Raw genomic sequence first — 24,903 nt, forward strand, 5'->3', positions numbered from 1 at the left:
AGATTCATCGCTCTATCACATAAAATGAACAGAGGCCTCAGAAGATTCCTCGCACCAGGCGGTATCACATAAGTTTTTCAGTTCAGGGCCTGGTGTTGGTCTCACCACTGTGGAACCAGTCATTTCCATGCCAGGCATCCAGCTTTTCTCACCCGAGACCTTACACTTGTCGCGTTTTCATAAGTGGGGTATTGACTCACCACCTCCGACCAGGCATTCTCTTAAGCATTCCATTATTTACATTACTATTACGCACCTGCTCGCAAATCTAGATCGACAACTGAAAGTGCTGTTTCTGCGCGATTCGCATTTGTCTACTACTTCGTCCTCAATCCTGATCAACATCAACAACAACAGAATCAAAGTAAGTTAGTTCACACATTCAATTCCGCCATGACATCCTCTCCTTCTCAGCATTCTGCAAATCAAATATCAAAGCTCAAAGATGGTTTTACGATTTAGGTCATGCCACTACTCAATGCTTTCCATCATCCCACGAGAGATGATGCATGATCATTCCAGTACTTCTACTCAATCATACCTCTCGGGAGCTCCGTTCCACCTCCTCCGGTTGCTACACTGACAACGTAAAAGCAAATCGGGTGGATGTCTTCCATCAGTCTTCCCCCAGAAGACCAGGAAGCGCCTCCTCCTCCGCTAAGGGCACCAAATACACTGGAGATGAGCATCGGGTGGGGGCATTGCAAGCCCTTCAAGACTTAGGCACTTAACCAAACGCATGCCACTTCGAACAAATAAATGTTCTGACAATATGAGACAAGGAAAGACGCAAGCTCAACCCCCCTTGCGAAACACCTTCTGGGAGAAGTGAACAGTTCTCAGACGATTCTCAATATGTGATGGTACATCAACAATTCCTGACAAACAGTTCATACGAGATATTCTCATGCCAGCAGTGAGCTCTGTGGCAATGGCGATCAGCGAGCAGCGAATACTGTCCCCGTGACAGCCAATTCTTTCCAACTCTGGAAACAGCAAGCTGCTTTCATTTTTCACATGCCGTGGTCTCTGAAAGACTCTGTAGTGAGAGAAATTTTTTCCAAGAAAGCAGGGGTTCTCCTTTATGCATTTTTTCTGTTCCAGACTGATCAGAGAAGTCTCTCAAGTTTCTCTCTCAGAGGCCTGCCAATCCAGATTGACGCCTCTGGCGCACTCTGGGACTTTGGTACAGCTTTCGGCCTCTTTCTTTCTCATGTTTCCTCTGGACCTCTTTTCAGAAAGCATTGATCCATCCACTGGTCTCCTTTCGTATGCCCGAATTCCTCTGAACTCGACTGCTCGTCGTTCCTCTTCCAACCTCGTTTTTTTCTTGAATCCCTGCTCCCTACACTCTGTTCGAGATCTTTTTGATCCATCATTCTCTCATAGCTTCGCCTCTCCAGTTTGATCCTTCTCATATGCTTCCTCAATTTCCTCAATTAGACCTTTCACTTCCTCAATTATCTCTCCTTCCACTTCTAATATTAGCTTTGCTTCAAATCTTCCTTCACACTTCGGTTTCAATATCCAGCTAGTTCTTCTTTCTTCTCTATTTCTGAATCTGGATAATCCATAGACCTGATAATCTAACCTTTTGAAGCTGGATCTTCTAAGACCTCCTTTCTCTCCATTCTCTCCTTCATACCTCTACATCTAACTCTGCTAACCCTTTCTTTCGAACCTGCAGCCACCTGTCTCTCTAAATTTCCCCTAATGTCCTCCTAATTCTGGTTTTTGAAAAGGAGTTTTTCTTCTCAGACCTCCTATTTAGAATCCCTTCTTGTCATCCTCCTTTTGTTTGTTCTTGCTTCTGTGTGTCTCTTTCAAACTTGTCCTTTCTGCCTTCTTTATCTCTTGGCCTCAAATCTAAAACTTTTTTCTGGTCCTTCCTACATCAATCCAGAGCCTTTTTTAGGTCCTTACTCAGTCGTAGGACAGAGTGGATGTTGCCTAAGGACAAATCAACATTGGAACTAACTTCATATCCAAAAAATCTGATCAGAAATAAAGCTCCTACTAACAGTTCTGTTTTCTCAGAAGTTTCACTCCTATTTCTTAAGTCTGATGTATTTGGCCTTTCCTGAATAAATATTTGATTAGATGGCAAAATTTGATTCAACAATAAAAAAAATTTATCCCAGAAAACTGTTCTAATCTTATCTTGAACCAGACTGCCTATATTGGAAATTTCTTGCAGCATTCAGTGCTGCTACTCTTGATTTTCCTTTTTATTCATTTACTTGCAGCAAAAGCTTCTGGGCACTATTAATTTTCCATCACAGACTGTTCTTCTACACCATTTAGCCTTCACCACCAGCGCTAGGTGCTGCAGCCTTGTTCCATTCTACTTTTGGGAAGGTCACACTTTTATTTCTCTATAGAAGTTGTTCTTACCATAACGTTCCAGAGCTAATTCTTCTTCTAGATTCTTCACATTCCCACCCCCTTTCCTTACCGGGATAAGGGTAGATTGTCTTCTATCATCCTTCAAGAATACCTGTTTCTTACAAGCCTCATATGTTGCATATTTCTTGGATCAGGTCCCATCTTTCTTGGTTTCTTCCTTCCTTCTTCTTCTAGGCGTGATAACTTCCTTATTCTCTTACTATTATCCCTTGGTTAGGGCTTTTGACTTCTCTCTCTTTCTGTTCTCGCCTAGCAGATTGCTTGTGTATTCCCTTCTGGATAGGGATATAGGTCACCTGAGTTTTCCCTGTTGTTTCTGTGGACTCTGCTCTTTTCCGTTATTCTATTTACTATCTGCGCGAGAAGATTCTTTCGGGAGCGAAGCTGAGGTAAACTCTGTAAAGATTATATCTTCAATGCCTTTCAAAACATCATTAGTTGAGTACCCACGTTCTATTAACCTATCATTCAGGTCATGAATCTCTTGATAGAAACCCATATCACTAGGATTATACCTAGAGATACGGATAGCTTGTCCTTTAACTATATTATTGTATACATAACCAGGATGCATACTTAATCTGTGTAAAAGGACATTTTTGTGGCAAGGTTTCCTAAATACTCCCGTGTTTACTAACCCATTTGGTAGCTTCTCAACAAAAATATCAAGAAAGGGAAGTTTCAGTGAGGAAAATTCATATGTAAACTTAGGATAGCTGGTATGTGAATTAAGCTCAGAGATAAAAATCTCTAAGTCCCTTGATGTACCTGTCCATAAAAGGAACAGGTCATCCACAAATCTCTTATAAAAAGGGACAAATTTCTTAAAAAGTTCCATTTCAAACCAGAAACTCCGTTCCCATTCAGCCATAAAGAGTTTAGAGTAAATGGCACTTGTGAAACCAGAAATATTGTTTATTTGGCCACCTGTGAGGGATGCCAGGCCTATTATATAGGGAAAACCAACAGGATGTTGAAAGAGCGGATACGTGAACACTTGTATAATATAAGAACTGGTACAACTACCAATGCATTAGCAAAGCATGTCATGACAGGAGGTGATACACATTCTTTTGAATTTTGTATAATAGAACAAATAAAGGTAGGACCTAGAGGAGGTAATATTAGGACATTCACTGAGACCAGGGAAGCCACATGGATCATGAGGCTTAGATCTGATATTATCCCAGGCCTGAACTCCTCTGTTCCCATTAAACCATTCTTAAGAACACGAAGACTACGTAAATGACATACTATATATTTATTACATCTAAGGTTGTTTAATATGTATACATTTACTTGTATTAATTTATTATGTACATGCACTATTTATTATTTATATTATCATTAATAATCCTATTTATTTATTTATATAAATTGCTTTATTAACCTTAGTATATATATAATAAATGATGAATTTTAACTATGCCAACCTGTATAAATCTGCCAAGTCCCTAATATTTATTTTGAGACACTAATATTGATGGAGAGGGCATTGATAATAGGATAAGCATTTTTATCTAATAATTTTAAAAATTTATGTATATGTATATTTATTGAGAGATGAATCTATATGTATGTTGTTTAAAAATATTTCTTCTTTAACTTTACAATTGTTATAAGATAAAACTGTTGAGGAAATGACACGTAGCACTTTAAGATTTAATATATTATTATAAAGTTCCCGCCTAAACTGCTATTTAAATAGAGATACTGTTATACTATTCATTAGGTCTGACGAAGCCCACAGGTGAAAGCGCTTACCTACCTTTCATTTGGATTTTATCTACGTTTTTACAATAAAGAATTTTGAGCATTTGACTATCTGCTTGGATATATGTTTAAAAGACTGCTTCTGTGAACTGAGATATATGGTATCGTGGTATATTTTCCTCCATGGTTGGCTTCCTTCGTGTTTGATTCTTATTGATTTTATTATTGGCTTTATCGAAGGAGCATTTGCCTCACTACAGCACTTATTGGACTTTATTTGTGCTTATTTTGCTTACCTGTGCATTAGTGGGGACATGGCTGATGTGAACGCTGAAACGATAGAACTTCCGTACACCATACGCAACAAGGAAGCGACGAAAAATAATGAATGCTTGAATTTTGAGCGCCCAGCCTTGGAAAGGTTCACGCATTTAATACAAACTGACTACAACCCTTTAACGCTATACGAAGTGGATTCTGAAGCAGCGGCTGTAAATGGACATCTAAATGAAGAAGTTGATCGTGAAGGGATACGTTTAGCCCTGGAACATATGGAAACCGACTTATACAAGCTAAAACGCTTACAAACTCAGAGGCAGCACTTTGATGTCTGCCTACAGCGAGGAATTATTCCGAGGGGTCTAAGAGTGTTGAAAATGCCTACCACCGGCACACAATACCCCGAACTGCTCTTCAAGTGGCAAAAAATCAACATCGAGGTAAGCCTCAGTTACATGAGGTTACTCAATGACTTTTTTCTCCCTGTAGAAGAGGCGTTGAGAGACAGTATTGTTAAACAGCAAAATGAATTGTATGAGCGCCATTTAGCACAACATTTAGATGAACATTTTTGTAACCTTATGGATAGCGTCTCTCATTATGAGAGGCGCTTATTGGATCAGAAAAGATCCAAACTACAGAGAGACATATTGGATTTCCGAAGAGGAGACATTTTCACTTGGCCTAGAAACACCATTAATACTAACTTTAATCATGGTGTAGAATATAGACAGCCGATACAGGGGAATGTAACTGTTTCTCAAGTTGCTACTACTAATGTAGATGTCAACAGTACTAATGGTACAGCTTGTAACAAATCATCCATGCAGAATGTTGTGAACAATAATGCTATGACTAGTGATGAAGTGCAGATTGTACATGACTCAGATACCCATGGGTTGACACCATTAGTTGTAGACAGAGTGTTGAATCAATCTGAAACACTAGATTCTAGCTCCATCAATACTGCTACCGTCAATACAGCAACTAATATAGTTAATGTTGATACAGCAATCACCGATATGGTAGTTAGGAAGAAAACCACTAACATATACCCTAATAATAGTAACTTTTTATCAGATCAGAGAGGAAATAGGGAATCAGATAGTGGATTGAATTTCAGTGCCACACACCCTTTCCCCATCAGATTAGAGAGGAGAGAAGGAAGAATGCGTTCTTCCAGCAGGGGCAGACAGAAGAGGAAACTCTCGCCGCAGCGGCCTATGGGTCGGAATATCAAGAAGATGTGGGAAGGGAAGATAAACAATTAGTAATTAATATATCTTCATACCCCATTACCATCTATGAGGAAGAACTGCTTACCAGGGGTTTATCCTTTATTCCTACATACTACAGCCAATATGAAGAAACACTCAGGGATTTTAAGTTATTCCTAAGGAATATCTCATTAAAAATGTTCTTTAAAGATAGTGACGTTCCAGGTATCACATCTGATAGGAATTTTAGGAAACCCAGTACCTTCACCCCCCCTCTTCATCCTTTATTAACTGCTTTTAGCAAATTAGTAGAAGATGACTTGTTCAATTACAATAATGGGAGGAAGATGAGAAGGAATAAGTCGAATTTAACGTTACAACGACAAGCATTGAACACTTTAATGAATGATACTAATAGAGCCATAAGACCAGCTGATAAGGGAGGGGGTGTAGTGATTATGGATAGGACTCACTATGTCACAAAGATGGATGATATGTTATCTGACAATAATTTTTATAGACAGATAAGCAAAGATGAGATAGATTCAATTATAATGAATATTAAAGATACCATAGAGGACTTGCATATGTGTAACAGAATAAATTCAGAGTTATATCAATATTTCATTGTAGAACATCCACTAATTCCGATCATACATGGGCTCCCAAAAGTCCATAAAGATAAAATGAATCCTCCGTTAAGACCCATTGTAGCTGGCAGTGAGTGGGTTACAGAGCCTCTATCTATATATATATAGAGAATGAACTAAGGCCTGTAGTAGATTCTAATACAGTAATTTTACGTGATACTAAGAACTTCTTGTTAGATCTTAATGATTTTTATAGAACTAATTCCTTGTTAAATGAGTACTATTTTGTCACATTAGATATTAAGTCACTATTTACAGTTATTCCCAATAATGAAGGGATAAGAATGGTCAAGAATTACATAACAAGAGAAACACAAATGCCATGTAACAAGGTAGAACTTCTTATGTTATTTATGAGAATGGTATTGGAATCAAATATATTTTATTTTAATGGGAATTTTCATTTACAGAGGGATGGCGTAGCTATGGGCACATCCTGTGCCAATAGCTACGCCAACCTCTTTATGGCTGAATGGGAACGGAGTTTCTTGTTTGAAATGGAACTTTTTAAGAAATTTGTCCTTTTTTATAAGAGGTTTGTGGATGACCTGTTCCTTTTATGGACAGGTACATCAAGGGACTTAGAGATTTTTATCTCTGAGCTTAATTCACGTACTAGCTATCTTAAGTTTACATATGAATTTTCCTCACTGAAACTTCCCTTTCTTGATATTTTTGTTGAGAAGCTACCAAATGGGTTAGTAAACACGGGAGTATTTAGGAAACCTTGCCACAAAAATGTCCTTTTACACAGATTAAGTATGCATCCTGGTTATGTATACAATAATATAGTTAAAGGACAAGCTATCCATATCTCTAGGAATAATCCTAGTGATATGGGTTTCTATCAAGAGATTCATGACCTGAATGATAGGTTAATAGAACGTGGGTACTCAACTAATGATGTTTTGAAAGGCATTGAAGATATAACTAGCCTTAGGAAGGATCGTGCTGCACCATATTTTAATAGTACAATTGAGAATGCTGAGAGTAATATAAATGATAGATCTAACAATATTACCTTAGCTAATGGGGACAGAGGCATGGTATATCCTATATTTTATACCTCTGATGTAGGTGTAATTAAAGATATCATTAGAAATCATTGCCGTGTCTTAACTGTAGACCATATTATAAAAGGAATAGTTGGAGAGAATCCTAGATTTGTATATAAAAATAAAAAGAATCTGAAGAGATTATTGTGCTATCCGAAAGAACATATAACTCCACCCCTTAGTTTTGCAACTCAAAGATGTAACAAGTGCAATTATTGCAAGTATATTAATCGACAAAATATTTTTGTTCATCCAGTGAATAATAAGGTATATGAGTTTAGAGTAAATGGCACTTGTGAGACCAGAAATATTGTTTATTTGGCCACCTGTGAGGGATGCCAGGCCTATTATATAGGGAAAACCAACAGGATGTTGAAAGAGCGGATACGTGAACACTTGTATAATATAAGAACTGGCACAACTACCAATGCATTAGCAAAGCATGTCATGACAGGAGGTGATACACATTCTTTTGAATTTTGTATAATAGAACAAATAGAGGTAGGACCTAGAGGAGGTAATATTAGGACATTCACTGAGACCAGGGAAGCCACATGGATCATGAGGCTTAGATCTGATATTATCCCAGGCCTGAACTCCTCTGTTCCCATTAAACCATTCTTAAGAACACGAAGACTACGTAAATGACATACTATATATTTATTACATCTAAGGTTGTTTAATATGTATACATTTACTTGTATTAATTTATTATGTACATGCACTATTTATTATTTATATTATCATTAATAATCCTATTTATTTATTTATATAAATTGCTTTATTAACCTTAGTATATATATAATAAATGATGAATTTTAACTATGCCAACCTGTATAAATCTGCCAAGTCCCTAATATTTATTTTGAGACACTAATATTGATGGAGAGGGCATTGATAATAGGATAAGCATTTTTATCTAATAATTTTAAAAATTTATGTATATGTATATTTATTGAGAGATGAATCTATATGTATGTTGTTTAATAATATTTCTTCTTTGACTTTACAATTGTTATAAGATAAAACTGTTGAGGAAATGACACGTAGCACTTTAAGATTTAATATATTATTATAAAGTTCCCGCCTAAACTGCTATTTAAATAGAGATACTGTTATACTATTCATTAGGTCTGACGAAGCCCACAGGTGAAAGCGCTTACCTACCTTTCATTTGGATTTTATCTACGTTTTTACAATAAAGAATTTTGAGCATTTGACTATCTGCTTGGATATATGTTTAAAAGACTGCTTCTGTGAACTGAGATATATGGTATCGTGGTATATTTTCCTCCATGGTTGGCTTCCTTCGTGTTTGATTCTTATTGATTTTATTATTGGCTTTATCGAATGAGCATTTGCCTCACTACAGCATGTATTGGACTTTATTTATTTATATTTGTATAGTTAGTATAATGTGGTTCCAGTCCAGTAACAACAGTCCCTGTCTACCTGGGTTTAATGTTTGCCATTCATTTAGATCCTCCTCTGATGGTAACTATGCTACTAGTGTTATCTATCCATAGCTATTTGCAATCCCATCCCCCTCAGGAATAATTAAACAAGATAATGACATTTAACTCCTGCATCATATTTTATCTACAGGTAGGTCCACCTGTCACATCATTTCCAGATACAGAATGATCCCCGCAGCCCATCTCAGCTGTCATTGCAAACTGTAGTTGCTAAATATTAAATCTAGCACAGTCATCATGGATGATTTCAAACCACCATCACCTAAGAAATTAAGCTTGGCACTCTGTTATGCTTAACGAGAAGGATAGACCTCCTCATTTCAGATAATTTAGTTATGTGCTTATCACAGTGTTAGCTTTGGATGCATACATCCATCCTCATAAATATACCAAGCTTCCATAATCATGCCTCATTCAAAAAGTGAAAAGGGTACACAGACAAACCAATTAGTGAAAACTACAAGAAAAAATTAGCCGAGCTAGAGTTTTCAATGTATGATACCATAAACCTCCTGTAATAGAAGCCCATGAGATATATGCAGATGACCCTTTAAGGACATCATGTTTCAGCTAAATGGCTTCTCAATGTCCATGACTTTTTCCTTTTTAAGCCTTTATGGACAGGTTTGCCATTTGGCTTTGTTGGCCTGAATCTATCTATAAAGGCTTAAAAAGGAAAAAGGAAAAAGTTGTGGACATTCAAAAGCCATTTAGCTGAAACACTTGATGTCCTTAATGGGTCATTTGCATGTATCCTATGGGCATCTTTACAGGAGGTTTATGGTATAATCATGTCTCAGTGCATGCATAGTGTAGACTGATTTGTTGTGTTTTTTTTTTTTTTTTTTTGATCTGCGTTGAGTGGGCTAACACAGAGCTAAAGAGGACAGCATTATGGGTAAGGAATAGGACCAGTAGCCTCAGGAAATGTTATATGCTTAACAGACTAAAGACCAGCGGTTTTAGTCATGATAATTGATGAAGATAGACATCATCTTCTAGATCTAAAGCTGTGGTGTAGTACAACTTTAATTTGTCTAATGTTTGCATCCATAGAATGCTACTGGAAGCCTTTTTTAATCTCATAAACAATCTTGGGACATTGAATGAGTTTACATATATGTTTGTTAGTGGGGAGAGAATTAAGCATTGTGGCCTTAAAAAGTGCATGCATTGTTTTAGAATATTTACACATAATTTTCTTTTGTTGATTATTAATTTATCATTGCTGTTTTGCAGTGCTCCATTTTATAAGATTATTGTGCCAACAGTGGATACAGTACGTTACAACTTTCTGATGGGTTCACTGGTGGCCAGTCAGTTTCCAGTGCTGCTCGTGGGTTCAGTTGGGACAGGAAAAACTTCAGTTGCTCAGAGTGTGTTACAAGCACTTGACACCAGCAAGATGTCAGTTTTGACAATCAACATGTCTGCTCAGGTAGGGGCTTGTGATCACTGTTAAACATTAACTGTTGTATAGCATACAAAACAAACATTTGTAACTTTACATATTGATTTACACTGGTGATGGACTACAAGGTGAATTTCTTCATAAATACTTGATTTTAAATGCAGGTACTTCCCTCAGTGAAAGACTGATTAGTTTAAAATCATCTGCTGTATGACTTCTTTTTGCAGTATCAGTGCTGTGTTTCATTTTAAGATGTTCCTTGGAACCTGAAGATCATTTTGTGTTGAAGTATTTTTTTATTTATTATTTAACCAAGACAACAAACTAACAACAACAAAAATGGTCTGTGTCAAAGGTAGGTATACACAAAGTTCAAAAAACAACAAAACAAAAAGGCGTACTAAAACAATTGCGTGGATAAAAGCAGTTACCCAAAATCCTCTAGAACTAAAACTACTGCAACAGTATTTAGTACTTTCATTCCTGTTTTATTTGAAATGGAACTTCATCAGAAAAAAGCCAGTTCTTTACAAACACATTTAAATAGCTAGGATCATTTATACTTAAATTAGAAAATATTGCTAACAATTCCTACAGTTTAGCAGAGCACAGTTTTAGCACACTGAAATGTGGTTATTCAGTCCCAGACAAACTGTGGTATTTAATGTCACTTGCGTGACACTTTCTTTTAGTACCTGGTATAAATACTCCCTTTATCTGATGTGATTTTATTATCTTTTTAGTTCTATTGGCTATTTTCTTCTGATTTCCTGGATTTATTCAATACAGTTTTCCCATACACCACCCCTAGGATCCTTGATCGCTTTCCCAAGTACAGAAAACTTAAAATTTGCTTTCTTCCTTCATTATAGTGTATGCTTGTATAGTGCATTTTTGGCAATATCTTTCACCATATCATATAAATGCTCATAAACCGTTTTGCAGAGTGATCCCTCAGTCTTACCCACATAATAGATATGGCATTCCTGACAAACTACAGTGTAGACCACTCCATAAGAGTCACAGCTAGCTATAGTCCTTATTTTAAGGGGGCACTCACATTGAAAGTGTACCAGCTTCAAATATATATCGACACTGATTACACATTCCTCACCTCTGCGTGCCAAACTTCCTTGAAGGCCCATTAACATTCCTATTGTTATTTTCTATTTGTAAACAAAAGTTGGGTTCTTCTCCACACATTCTATTATATCCAGGTCATCACAGTCTAATACATCAAGGTCATTTTTTTTAAATGACCAATTTCTATTATAAAATATTTTTAATCAAAGTTGAAGTTTTACAATACTGAAGCACCATCAACCTTTCAAAAAATGTTTTTCTGCCCACTTGTAGTGGCTCAGTAGAATTGTTTTTAGAATTATTAAGATCTACATCTAATAATGGTTTGAATTTATCCAACCTTTCTTTTTGTACTTCTTCACTTAATTTAGCCAAGAAACTGTGTGGATAACCCATTATATAAAGTTATCACACAACATCCTTTGTTTTTCTAACAATTCATCACTGGATATTGTCCCAGATAACTTAACTAGCTGCCCCTTGATTAAATAATTTTTCTGTCTGATCAAATGACAGCTCTTGTAATGCAAATAAGAGTTCCAAAAGGTGGGTTTCCTATAAATTCTGGAGGAGAAAAAAACTCTGTAGCCTTTAAACAGGATAATATCTAAAAACGACCTCATCCTTAGTATGTAAATGTGTGAACTTCAAAAGTCAGAAGTGCTACTAAAATAACACATAAATTCACTAACCCTTGCTTCAGTATCATTCCATATAATTATATATATTATCAAGGTATCTAAAGTACCCTTTCCAACATGACAGGAAATCAGAACTAAATACATTCTCATTTCAACATAACAGTGTTGGCAAACATTGGTGCCCAGGCAGCACCTGTTTTACCGCTTTGTTAAAAAAAAAATCACCTTCAAAAAAATAAAAAAAAAAATATTTTTCATATCTAATTCCATCAAGTCCACTCTCAAATTAAGTCTAACTGACTCAAGGAAATCAAAGGAAACCAGGGCCTCTCTAAACATACACAACCCTTTTTCTTGCGGTATACTAGAAAATAAGTCTACCGCATCAAGAATAAAAATATATATAGATTTGGTTCCCATAAATTCATAGTGATATTCATAAAAAATCCAGTAATCTTTCAAAATATATGGACATAAATTCCAAAAAGGTTTCAGCAGATCAGTTTATTTCTGATATGAAACCCAATATGGGAGGTGGGACTGTGGTTAGTAACAGTGTTATCTATTCTGGTAAGATGTTAATGTTATTGAAAGATGAAAATGAATATACTCAAGTGTCTAACAGCAAAATTAACATTGTATACAAAAGGCTAGATATTTTTTGTGTGATAGTCTAATGCAAGAAATGATAACTATAGATGAAATGATAACTATAGATGAATGCCATTTTTGACAGTAAAAAATGCAAGAATACTTTCTATTTTTGGAACCCCTAAGGTTCATAAAAATGTTTTGGATCTTCCCCTTAGGTCCATAGTAGGTGCACAGGGGTAGATGCCTATATATTTTAAAAGATTCTGGAATTTTTAATGAATATTATTATGGATTTATGGGAACCAAATCTATCTTTTTTTCATTTTTGATGTGGTGGACTTATTTTCTACTATCTCACACAAAGAAGGGTTGTGTATGCTCAGAGAGGCCCTTTGATAGTGGACATGATGGAATTAGTTTTGAGAAATATATATGTATATTTTTTTATGGTGAATTTTTATAAACAAACACAAGGGATAGTGAAGGGGGCTGCCTGTGCACCACTGTTCCCCAACATTGTTATGTGGAAATGAGAATGTATTTAGTTCTGAATTTCTGTCATGTTGGAAAGGGTAATTTAGATACCTTGATGTCATATGTATTATACTGAATGATAGTGAAGCAAGGGTTAATGAATTTATGTGCTATTTTAATAGCGCTTTTGACTTTTTGAAGTTTACACATTTACATACTAAGGATGAGGTCAGTTTTATAGATATTACCGTTTCAAGACAACATAGGGGGTTTTCCTCTAATATTTATAAGAAAGCCCATCTTTTCAAACTCTTATTTGCATTACAAAAGCTGTCATCCAATGAGGCAGAAAAACAATTTAGTGAAGGGGCAGCTAGTTAGGTTATCTAGGATGACATCCAATGATGAATTATTCAAAAACGAAAGAAGAATGTTGCATGATATGCTTTTACAACTGGGTTATCCAAACAGTTTGCTGACTAAATTAAATGAAAAAGTACAAGGAAGGTCAGGTAGATTCAAACCATTGTTAGATGTAGGTCTTAATAATGCTATGAACAATTCTATTGAGTCCACTACTAACTGGTAAAAACAAATTTTGAAAGGGCAATGGTGCTTCAGTATTGCAATACTTCAACTTTGATTAAGGATGTTTTATTAAAGAACTGGGTCATTTTTAAAACTGACCTGGATATATTAGACTATGTGAGGAAAAACCCAACTTTTGTTAAAACAAACATGAAAATAACAATAAGAATATTAATGCTTCTTCAAGGCAGTTTGGCACTAGGGAGCGTGGAATATGTAATCAGTATCAAGATATATTTGAAGATGATACTCTTCCCAGTGATGAGTGTCCTCTTAAAATAAGGACCACAGCCAGCTGTGACTCTTATGAAGTAGACTATATTGAAGTTTGGCAGGAATGCCACAGCTGTTATATGGAAGACCAAGTGAACCACTCTGCGAAATAGAGATGATGGACATTTATCTAATGCAGTGAAAGCCATCTCCAACAATGCACTATACAACATACACTGGTGTGGGAAGAAAGCTAATTTTAAGTTTCATGTGATTGAAAAAGTGATCAAGATTCTTAGGGGTGGTGCATGGGAAAACTGTATTGAACTTAAAAGAAGTATTATGGCAATTGAGATTAACCAATACAGTTCACCCGAGACTAAATGAGCATATTTCAATTCAGAGTATGTTAAAACTGCATTCTGCTAAATTGTAGGAATTGTTAGCAATATTTTCTAATTTAAATATAGACCTTCCTAGATTTAAACTATGGTCTTTTCCATTACTTCATTGATTCATTATTTATTATTTTTATTTTGACCATATATACTTTTTGGCTGGAATAAATTACCACTAGACATCCAAATCCCTATTCAGAAAAGCAGTAAAAAAAAAAATCACTTAAGCAAAACTAAACTATGTCAGTGCTATCTCCCACCTGATTGACTCACCTCTTTTGGCTATTCTGTCTTTATTTTTTTGTTTTATTCTGTTTGCCTCTATACTCTTTTTAAAATTATTTTCACTACTTTTGCCTTTTATCTTTATATGCTATGCCAGTCTTTGTTGTTTGTTGACTTTGTTGATTTGTTATCAGTTAAATAGTAAGCTTAGAAAGTCTTACTTATTTATAACTACACTCTTAACAATTTTGTATTTCTTACAATTATAACCATTTGTATTTCTGAACTCTGCATTGTACCTATATGTGCTATAATGCTGATTCTAATTGCCATGCATGCTTAATCTGCTTTACTTATTCTATGTACTTTTTTCTTTACTTTTTCAACATATGGTATCTAATTACTGTGGATCTTTTCTCCCCGGGTCTCCACTGAAAAAGGGTTCTGTCCCAGCTGGACTAACCTGGTCATCAAATGTCAAATAAATAAATTTATTAACTAATAATTATTATCAAATTATTAATCAATTTCTAACAATTTTAACACAGTTTGCATATTTATTCCATGAACTTTGAATAATACTTAACTTTACTACACATTTGTTATACTTTTATAAACAGCAATGCATATTAACATTCAAGTGTTAGTATTTAAACTAAATGCACAGGCAGCAAGACCCTAAGATGTTTACACTGTTCTTCATAACTTATAATCCTTTATTGCCCTTGCTAGTTGCTTGTTTCATAAGGGTGATGAATTATATATTATTTACTATTTTTCAGCAAAACGTACACATGCAAAAATACATCTGTTAAAAATGTTTACTTCCTTGTGAATAGGCTTACTTTAACGTGGTAGTATGTAATAGTGACTGGTATTCTGAATTGTGTACAATATTTGAATTTCTTTGTTGATGCATGATTGGTTAATGCATTTTGGTTAAGTACTCCTTTTAGTTTTGCATTGTCCTATGACTTTTTCTGCAAAGCATAAATGGTAATTATTAAGCACACTTCTGCAGTTAACATACAGTTCAACATTTGAAGCACCTAAAAGACTGCATTCCAAGCATTGTACTGGTATCACTGACTGGCACTCTGGCGTTATTTGATGGTGCCAGCATAGGTCTTGTTGACAGTGTTACTAAGGGAAAAGCAGGATAGTAATACTCTTACTGAGTAGTAATGAAATGAGTACCAAGTCACTGTAGAATGCAGCCCATGTGAGAAGCCTGTAGGTTATCAGGGTGAGTGATGTCAGATAATATACAATGGATAGCTATGTGACTTGTCTTTAAGAAAAGGGAAGAGTTTCATCTTTAACTCCTTATGCTCTTACATCCCTAATGTATATAAAGAGATGTTCTCATTTAATCCACTGAGAAGTCCTCAGTACTTCCTCATATTTGTAAGGTTATAGGAGTATCATCTCATAGAAGCTCTTTGGATCTGAATTCAGAAAAGAGTGGATAACTCTTGGGATTTACACTTCTGCAGCTTGACACATTTCTGGATTTTTCTGTCAATCCCACACACTGAGGCAGGGGTAGAATTTGTACAGGCATGCCCGTGTTGTTGGATAACACACCCAGACCCTGTACCAGTCATTTATTTTCTATCATTTACACCATTCTGATCTTGATTGTAATGTATGCCATGGAAAAGTTTGTATTTTTGATGTCTAAAAGATGAAGTCATCATTAGTCGTCTCACAGCAAGAGGTTCTCTGGTTCGATTCTCGGATGGAGTGCCTTCTGTGTGGAGTCTGCATGTCTTCCCTGCATTTGTATGGGTTTCCTCTGGGTGCTCCGGTTTCCTCCCATGTTTTAAAGTCATGCATCTGGAGCATTTCACCCCGGCCCTCCACTGAAAATTGGCTATGTTCCAAGTCGGACTGTCCTGGTTAACAAATGTTAAATGCATAAATAAGTAAATTCATTGCCACTCTGCTACCTTGTTTGACAGTCATGCCTGACTTTCATAGGCCTTCTCTCACACAGTCTATTTCTTTTCTGGATACCGTACTTTCCTATTGCCTTTGTCTTGTTTGCCCCAAATCTTCTTCACCAGATTATTTTCTTCTTTCTTATACATGTAACCAAACCACTATAATCTGTTCTGCTTAACTTTCTTCAGTTGGAGTGACTTGGGGGTTCTGTTTTGTTGTCCTTATTTTTTCATCTGTCCCATACATATTTCTCAATTATCCAGATTTTTGCAGAATGTCCAGATTTTTCCCCTATATTTTTGATCTGCTCCTTGTATCTGTGATTTTCTGGCAAATCACTGAGGATTAAAGTCGATAATTAATGACATATGTTTGAGTTTCAGACTTCATTCAGAAAAATACATGATAACACAAATCCTGTTATTTTGGTATCTTTTTTAAGTTTATAAGAGCAATATTTAAAATCTGACCCTATTTTTGGGCCTTTGTCACCCCATTATCTTAGGTGTTGTCCAGCTTTCTTGTGCTATGAAATTGAGAGCTATGGTCCCATAGTTTGCCATCTAACAACCCATCTCATGGCTCTTCATTTCCATCACTTCTACCTTCCTCAACTGCTCTGCCTTCATTGCCCAGGTTTCTGTACTGTACAGTAGTATTGGTCGCATCCCTGCTTTATACTCCTTACTTTTCTGCTTCTTTCACATTCTTTTGTTACACATTACCTCTGGTACTCTGTGCCAGTTGACTGCAGCCCCCTCTGATTCTAGCTTTACCCTCCTCATTCATACTTCCCTTCTCCCAAACCTACCCTTCCAAGTACTTGAAGCTGTTAACCTCTTCCACTATATTCCCTTCTTTCTAAATTTTCAGCTACTTGTGGTTTCCTCCATTTAGTGCTATTACAACTCTCTTATCTGTACTCAGTTGTTTTGCATTCCCTTCCTCTATCATTTGCTGAATGCCACATTATCTGCATACAGCAACTTTGTTGGTCATTCTCCTCTGACCTTTTTGGTAATGTAGTCCATCACCAGTATGAACAGCAAAAGTCTCAGAGCTGAACCCTGATGATGCACAACCACTCTAACTGGGAACACCTGTCTGAGTCTGAACACTGTTCATACTTGTGGCTTTTGATCTTTGTATATAGGCTACTGCAACTCTACCAGTGTTGCTGAGGCTTTGAACCATTGAAGGACTGCACAAATTGGCTTTCATGGGACCCTGTCCTATACTTCATCTTGGAATACCCATTTGGATTGTTTACTCATCTCTAGGTTTTTCTCATCTATGTATTTCACTGCAAACATTGGGTCATTTGAGCTGCATCCTAATCTGAATCCAAACTGCTCATCACCCATCTTACTTTGTATTACTCTGCATATTAATTTATCAGGCACCCTCTCTAAAACTTTCATGCATTGTGACACGGGTTTTGTACCACTATACTACCCACAGTTGTGAACATCCCCTTTGTTCCTGTACACTGGCACTAGAATATAACTTTCTCTTCATACCACTACGAGGATCCCATGGAGCCATTTCTCTCCTAACTCACCTAACATCTTGATCATATCTGCAGTGACCTCAACAGAGCCTGCTGCTTTCCCTGATTTCATTTTTCTTAGTGATGTTATTACTTATTCTGCAGTGGGCTCCTCCTCCTCCTCTTTAATTGTAGGCTGTGTCTGGGACAGTTTAGCTTCTGAGGGGGTTTATTCATTCAGAAGCTGCTGGAAGTACTCCTTTCATCCACCTTTGATCTCCTGTATAAGGATGATCAGATTAAAGCTGTTATCCCTTATGAAGGATGTCTGATGACTATCTTCTTTATCTTGCTGTATTTGCCTTGCATTCTGATAGAGTTTCTTTGTTCTACCTGCTAAGTTACTCTTCGCTCTGATGCCTTGTTCTTTGCTGTTTCAACTGCGCTCTCAGCTGAAATGGTGACACTTTTAAAGTATTCCTGCAGTCATCTGATCATAAGGTAGGGCCTGTACTAGCACTTTCTCTTCTAGTTTGACAAGGCGCGCAACATAGAGCAATGACATAAATGTCAACATTTCAAAGTACCTTTCTACTGGAAGAAGGGAAAAAGTTTGAGGCTTACCTCAGCTCCATCAGCATGGTGGCTGTGGGAGGTGCTCAGTGTAAGGACTGGCAGAAGGATGTTTGTGCCAGAGCAGCATGAAAAGGTAAGGGAGATGGAGGTCAGACATGAATCAGGTCATCCTACTGACACATCTGGCTATGGGGTGGTATCATGCTTCTCTGAAGTCACAGATTCCCCCTCCCCTGGAATAATGAGGGTGAAGCTCAGATCTGTCACTGATCATAGGAGGAGTATGAGAGGTGCTTGTCACCAACCCCCATGGGCAATACATCTGTGGATGTCTACACTACTTTGTGAACTGCATCCGTGGATGTCTGCACTTCTTCATGAAATGCATCCATGGGTGTCTACATTACTACATGAAATGCATTCATGGTTGCCTACACTACATGAAATGCATCTGTGGGTGTCTACACTACTGCATCCATGTTAGCCTATCTGAAGTATAAACATGGTCTCCAAAGTGAAGTAAGAAACAGTCAAAGTCTGCAAGCCTTTAAAACTTCTAAGCTAGGAACAGTCATTGAATTCCCAAATTACTTAGCCATCCTGCAGGAAGGTTTGTCTCAAATATATAACTGGTGCCAAAATCATGGACTAATACTAAATACCAAAAAATGTATTATTGTATCCTTTGGGAAGTCATCTACCCCAGGGAACAACCACATTGACAATACATCCCCTAAGAGTTTACCCAGTTATTTGGGAAGTTATGTGGACAGTGACATAATGTTTAACCAACTTGTGTATATTGTTGTAAGAAAGTCCTTCTACATTGCATAGCTTATAAACAAAGTGCATCGGTCCAGACACATGCAACAACAGGAACACCCACAGAGATACCTTACTAAAAGGATATAAGGCCTTAAACAACATGTCCTATATGGACTGACTCAAAGCCCCTGTCACTATAGTCGGTTATCTGCTGACTGCTAAGAGGTAATCTGTGTCTGGCATACAAAGCATTCTCCGACCCATTACTGATAGATTTACTGCTCATCAGCAAGTCAAATGACATTAGAAATACACAATCTAGGGACATAGCTCTCAATTGACTGGATTTTTGCACACTGTCAAGATTTTTGCTTCATATTTTTGATCTATTCCTCATAAAATTTGCAGTTTCTGGCAAATTATTGAGGAGTGAAGTGTCCAAATAATAGTAAATAATGACATACATTTGGGTTTCAGATTTCATATTCTTCAGAAAATTCATAATAATACAAAACCTGTTATTCTAGCAACTTTCTATGTTTATAGTTGCAATATTTAAAATATTTTCTTGTTTTGGGGCCTTTGTCACTCCATTATTTCTGGCTTTGTCCAGATTTTTTGCACTGAGAATTTGATATGTCTAGGGATCTAAACCTGTTCTCCAACATCAACAGAATGGTTTGGAGGGAAAGGTGCATCTCTCAGAGGATACCACTGCTGTAGAACAGACTCCCCGTACACACAAAACAAAGTTCATCCCTGTCCATAGTCAAGCGTAGCTTAGGTCTATGGATGGAAAACAGAAAATGTAACCCAGAACTTCTTCCTATGCTACTAATGGAGAGAGGCAGCTCCTAAATGCTTTATCTCATGCATGGGTCCCCTCAAATTATCCCTGGTATGATCCTAGTTATTCTCATTAGGGGTAATATATAAATGTTAAGTTGTCAATCTCGCCTTCATTCTTGCTGGATGGGTTCAGAGCCGAACCTCGGCTCTGACTCGGCTGAATACTAAAGCTCGAGAGCTACTTTTACCGGCTCGAGGCTATCCTATGACCCATAATGCTAGGCGAAATATACCCAGATCTCATTTGCCGCTTAGCTACGAGGTTGCGTTTTCACCAGCTCCAGGTCGTATATTTTTATTATTAACTTTTGAGGTAGTTTTTAGTCAGTTTTTTATCATTTTTTGTTCATTTAGTATCAGTATAGTTAGCGACTAGTCTCCCCCTTTGTTTGGTAATCTCCTTTTTCTCACCCTTAAGTGGGTGGGCCCTCTGCTTTAGTACAGTTTTCCCCTGGTTGTTCTGTGTGTGTGTGTGGAATTCTGTCCTTCTACTTAGTGGTAGTTCCCTCTTTTATAGTATTTGTTATCATAGTTTAGGGTATTGTGTGTTGTTTTTTGTACAGTATGTCTAAGGATACTAAGATATCGGGTTTCAAGAAATGTGACTCGTGCTGTCAGAAGATGTCTCTGACAGACTGTCACACTTCTTGTGTGTATTGTTTGGGCCCTCTGCACTTGCAGGACTCGTGTTCCATCTGCCATGCTTTTAGTCCTAGAGTCCTGCAGGAGCACAGAAACAAACTTATACTTAGAGGCTTGTTAAAGCCTGAAGATTCCCCGGCTAAGACTATGGCTGGGAAACTTTTAAAGCCCGCCAAATCGTCGGCTCCATGTTTGGAGCCGGCACCGAGCGGTGCTCTTGCTGCCTCGTCGGTTCTGGCCGGAACCGAGGCATCTAGACCTCAGTTGGCTCCGACTTTAGTGTCGGAGCCATCCCCGACCAGAAAGCGCTCTAGATCTCCGTCTCTCGAGTCAGTTAGATCGGCTCCGAAGTTTCCACTCTTGTCGGAGCGGAGCCATAGATCTCATTCCTCTAGGTCTTCCAGGCTTTCGGACCATGACCTCGAGAGGGTAGTCAGCCGGCTTTTAAAGTCACAGGCACTGGCCCAGTTGCTACATAGCCCGTCTCAACAGACAGGGGCTACCCCTACACCCGCTCAAGTTCCTCCTCTGACTACCCTGCTGAGTTTGGAGCCGGAGGTCGTCGAGGTGAGTACTGTGGGGGCGTCTGAACTGATTCCCCTGTTGTTGGTTCCTTCGTCGGCTCCGATCCCGTCCTTGGCTCCATCCTTGGAGGGATCCGGGCGCCGAGACTCCCTCGTCGGCTCCGAGGGGGCGAGTGGCATTGGACCCTTGTCCGACCCCGCTCTCCCTCTCGGAGCTTTGGCACAGGTGAGTTCGGCCCCGACATCGGCCTCGGAGCCGTCCCTCTCAGTGCCGGGGGGAGTTCTCATCTCCTCGGAGTTGGGTCCTTCTTCTCTGCCTGACAGGGGCGCCTTTGAGGTGATGAGGAGCGTGCTGGCTCCTATACCGGCACCATGGTCGGCCTCCTCGGCCCCTCCCTTCACAGTGCCTGCTGCAGCCCCAGCCTACCCTCCTGACCCCATGCGAGGAGAACTGATGCTCCAGGCTGCCCCATTGGGCCTTTCTTCCTCTTCCGAGACCTCCCCTGACCCTGCGGGGGAGCCCCCTTGGAAGAGGACATGTAAGAGGAAACATGTTGACTCTCCTGAGTTAGTGCCATCTGACACCGACCTGGATGATTCGGAAGGGTCCCCAAGGTCCCCCTCTGAGGATGTCTCCTTTTCTGACATCTTAGAGATCCTCAAACAGAGGGGGAACTGGTCTGCCCTTAACCCATCCGAGGATGAGTCGGTGTACCTGGATGCCTTCGGTTCTCACCCTTCCACCTCCTGGGTGTCCCCGCCTTTCGACCCACTTATGGAGGTAGTGGCTCGGAAGGCGTGGACGGCTCCGGATACTATGGAACCAACTCCCCGGAGGCCCACTAAATTTATTACTGCTCCCACAGATAAGCAGTTTCTTTCCAAGGGTGTCCCCGTGGATGCCATGGTGGTGGCGGCAGCCACTAAGAAGGAGTTGGCTTGACCCTTCAGTACCTGTCCATCCTCCTAATAAGGAATCTAGGACGATGGATAGGTACGACAAGCAGATGTTTTCCTCAGCGACCTTTGCTATGCGGTCGCTGAATTACTTATGCCATTTCACCCGACTTCAGAGGGACCTTCTCAAGGAACTGGGTGAAACATTGCAGGACCCAACAGCTGCGGGGTCTCAGGAAAAGATCAACACCCAGCTAGGGACCCTGAACTCTATCGTTAACTCTTCCATGCGGCTCATCTCTTATGCAGCCGATGGAGCGAGTAGAGCCGCAGGTATGGGTGTTGCTCTAAGGAGACACGCCTGGATGCGGCTCTGCAATTTTGCTGACCCCTTCAAGGCGTCATTCACTAACACCCCCTTTGATGGTTCTGCTCTTTTTGGACCTCAAGTGAAGGACACCTTAACCAGGTGCGAACAAGAAGGCAAGACTCTCTCTGCCGTGGGAGTCCATTTTTCCGCCCCTTCTAGACCGTATCCTAAGGGTCAAAAGGGCGGGAAAATGTGGTTCCGCAAACCTCAGGGAGTTCTGCCGGACACACATGGTGAGCTTCCCTCTAGAGGCAGAGGAGGGAACAATAACAGACACCGCCCTAGGGGCAGGGGGGTCCGCAGAATCAGGGTAGCAGAGAATCTTTCTCTGACAAACCCTTTCAGAACCCCTGAGGAGCTGCCCGACTGTCCACCTTCGGAGGCAGTCAGGGGAAGACTTTCGCTGTACCCAGAAGCCTGGTTCTCCCTTACGCAGGACAGATGGGTACGGTCGATCATATCCGAGGGTTACAAAATCCCATTTATCCACACCCCTCATCAACCAAAAGGGCCTCTTCCAGATGTTCCACCCAGTCTGAGAGACCAAGCAGCACTTGAAATTTCAAAGCTGCTTTTAAAAAGAGCCATCCAGCCAGTCCCAGCAGACCAACAAGGATCCGGAATTTACTCCAAATTCTTTTTGGTGCCAAAAAAGACAGGGGACTGGAGACCTATTTTGGATCTCAGCAGACTGAACAAATCGGTTCAAAGAACAAAATTCCGGATGGTCACGCTACAGTCCACTCTTCCCTTTCTGGGTCAGGACAATTGGATGTGCTCTATTGACCTTCAGGATGCGTACTACCATATCAAAATGAACAGGCGCTACAGGAGGTTTCTCCGCTTCCAGCTGGGAGCCAGACACTACCAGTTCAGAGCCCTGCCCTTTGGCCTCACCACAGCCCCCAGGGTGTTTACCAAATGCATGGCAGTGGTTGCGGCTCACTTGAGACGTCGAGGATTCCAGGTGTTTCCATATTTAGACGACTGGCTCCTTACTGCCACCACCAGGCATCAGCTTCTTCAAGCCAGGGATTACGCTGTACAAACCTGCAAAGCGCTAGGCATCTCTATAAATTTCAAAAAATCTGCCTTGTCAGCATATTACCTTCATAGGCACCGTGTTAAACACGGTAGAGTTGTCAGCAAAACTTCCTACGCAAAGAGTATGCGACATTCGCAGTCATGTTCAAGTCCTGCTACAAGAGGACAGGGTCCAAGCCAGGTTTGTACTGAAAACGCTTGGTCTGATGGCTGCAACAATCACCTTGCTCCCCCTAGCTTGTTTTCATATGCGGATACTACAGTGGATGCTTTTTTCCCAATGGTCCTTTCAGCAGCTTCCCATGTCACACAGGATTCTCATCACTCAGTCTTGCAAACGGCACCTATCGTGGTGGATGGACTCACCCCAGGTGCTTCTAGGCAGACCGGTTGTTCTCCCCACTCCGGTTGCCACCGTGACAACGGACGCCTCCCTGATCGGGTGGGGGGGGGGGCATTTTCAGGGCACATGGCAACCCTTCGAGTGCCACTTGCACATCAATGTCCTGATTCAGGCTCTCCAGGACTCTCTTCCCACTGGAACGATTGCAATACAGACAGACAATATGTCTGTAGTATGGTACATCAACAAACAGGGCGGAACCAGGTCCTACCCTCTTTGTCGGGAAGCGCTCAGACTCTGGCAATGGGCGATCTCTTCTCAGCGTTTTCTGTTAGCAAAACACATTCCCGGGAAGTCCAATGTCATAGCAGACAGGCTGAGCAGGGACATTCTCATGCCCTACCAGTGGTCTCTCAACCAACTAGTAGCGGACCAAATCTTCAGAAAGTGGGGGCAGCCTTGCTGCGACCTTTTCGCAACCCCTCAAAACAGCAAGTGTCAAGACTTCTTCACCCTCTTCCCGGCCTCTCTCCCAGAGACGCTCTAGTCCACGATTGGCCTAGGGGTCTCCTTTATGCTTCCCCCCCCCTTTCCCTTAATCACTCTGTTAGTCCAGAAAGCAACTGCCTTGAGATCCAGGATGATCCTCACTGCCCTTTACTGGCCACGACAAGTCTGGTTTCCGTTCCTACAATGTCATCTACTGGAGCAGCCCTGGCATCTGGACCCTATACCAGACCTTCTGACCCATCTATCGGGCAGGCTGCACCAATCCCTGTCATCTCTCAACCTCACAGCCTGGTTGCTCCACTTCCAACCTTAGCCAGACTTCCCTTAATCTCCCCGTCAGTATGTCCGATTATCCTTGCCTCTCACAAGTCTAACACCAGAAGGACGTATGCAAGTAAATGGAAACGTCTCTCTATTTGGGCAGAAAGGAACCAAGTGGATCCCTTTACTGCCCCTGTCCAAACAGTTCTAGATTTTCTAGCAGAACTCTTTCAAAAAGGTTCCTCTTCAGCCACTATCAAAGTC

At 39.5% G+C, this 24,903-nt stretch overlaps 1 protein-coding gene across 1 annotated transcript in view; it reads left to right on the forward strand.

Moving 5' to 3' along the window:
• The window catches only part of DNAH2 (dynein axonemal heavy chain 2), a 6,636,854-nt gene that overhangs the window by 3,919,791 nt on the left and 2,692,160 nt on the right, over positions 1-24,903 (forward strand). Inside the window, exon 49 of the mRNA XM_044077324.1 lies at positions 10,035-10,233. Coding sequence (XP_043933259.1) covers positions 10,035-10,233 — 199 coding nt within the window. The remainder of the gene's footprint in view (positions 1-10,034; positions 10,234-24,903) is intronic.

This window comes from Protopterus annectens, chromosome 7.part0 (genome assembly GCF_019279795.1).
Source record: "Protopterus annectens isolate FY-2018-M chromosome 7.part0, PAN1.0, whole genome shotgun sequence".
NCBI classification, from domain to species: Eukaryota; Metazoa; Chordata; order Ceratodontiformes; family Protopteridae; genus Protopterus; species Protopterus annectens.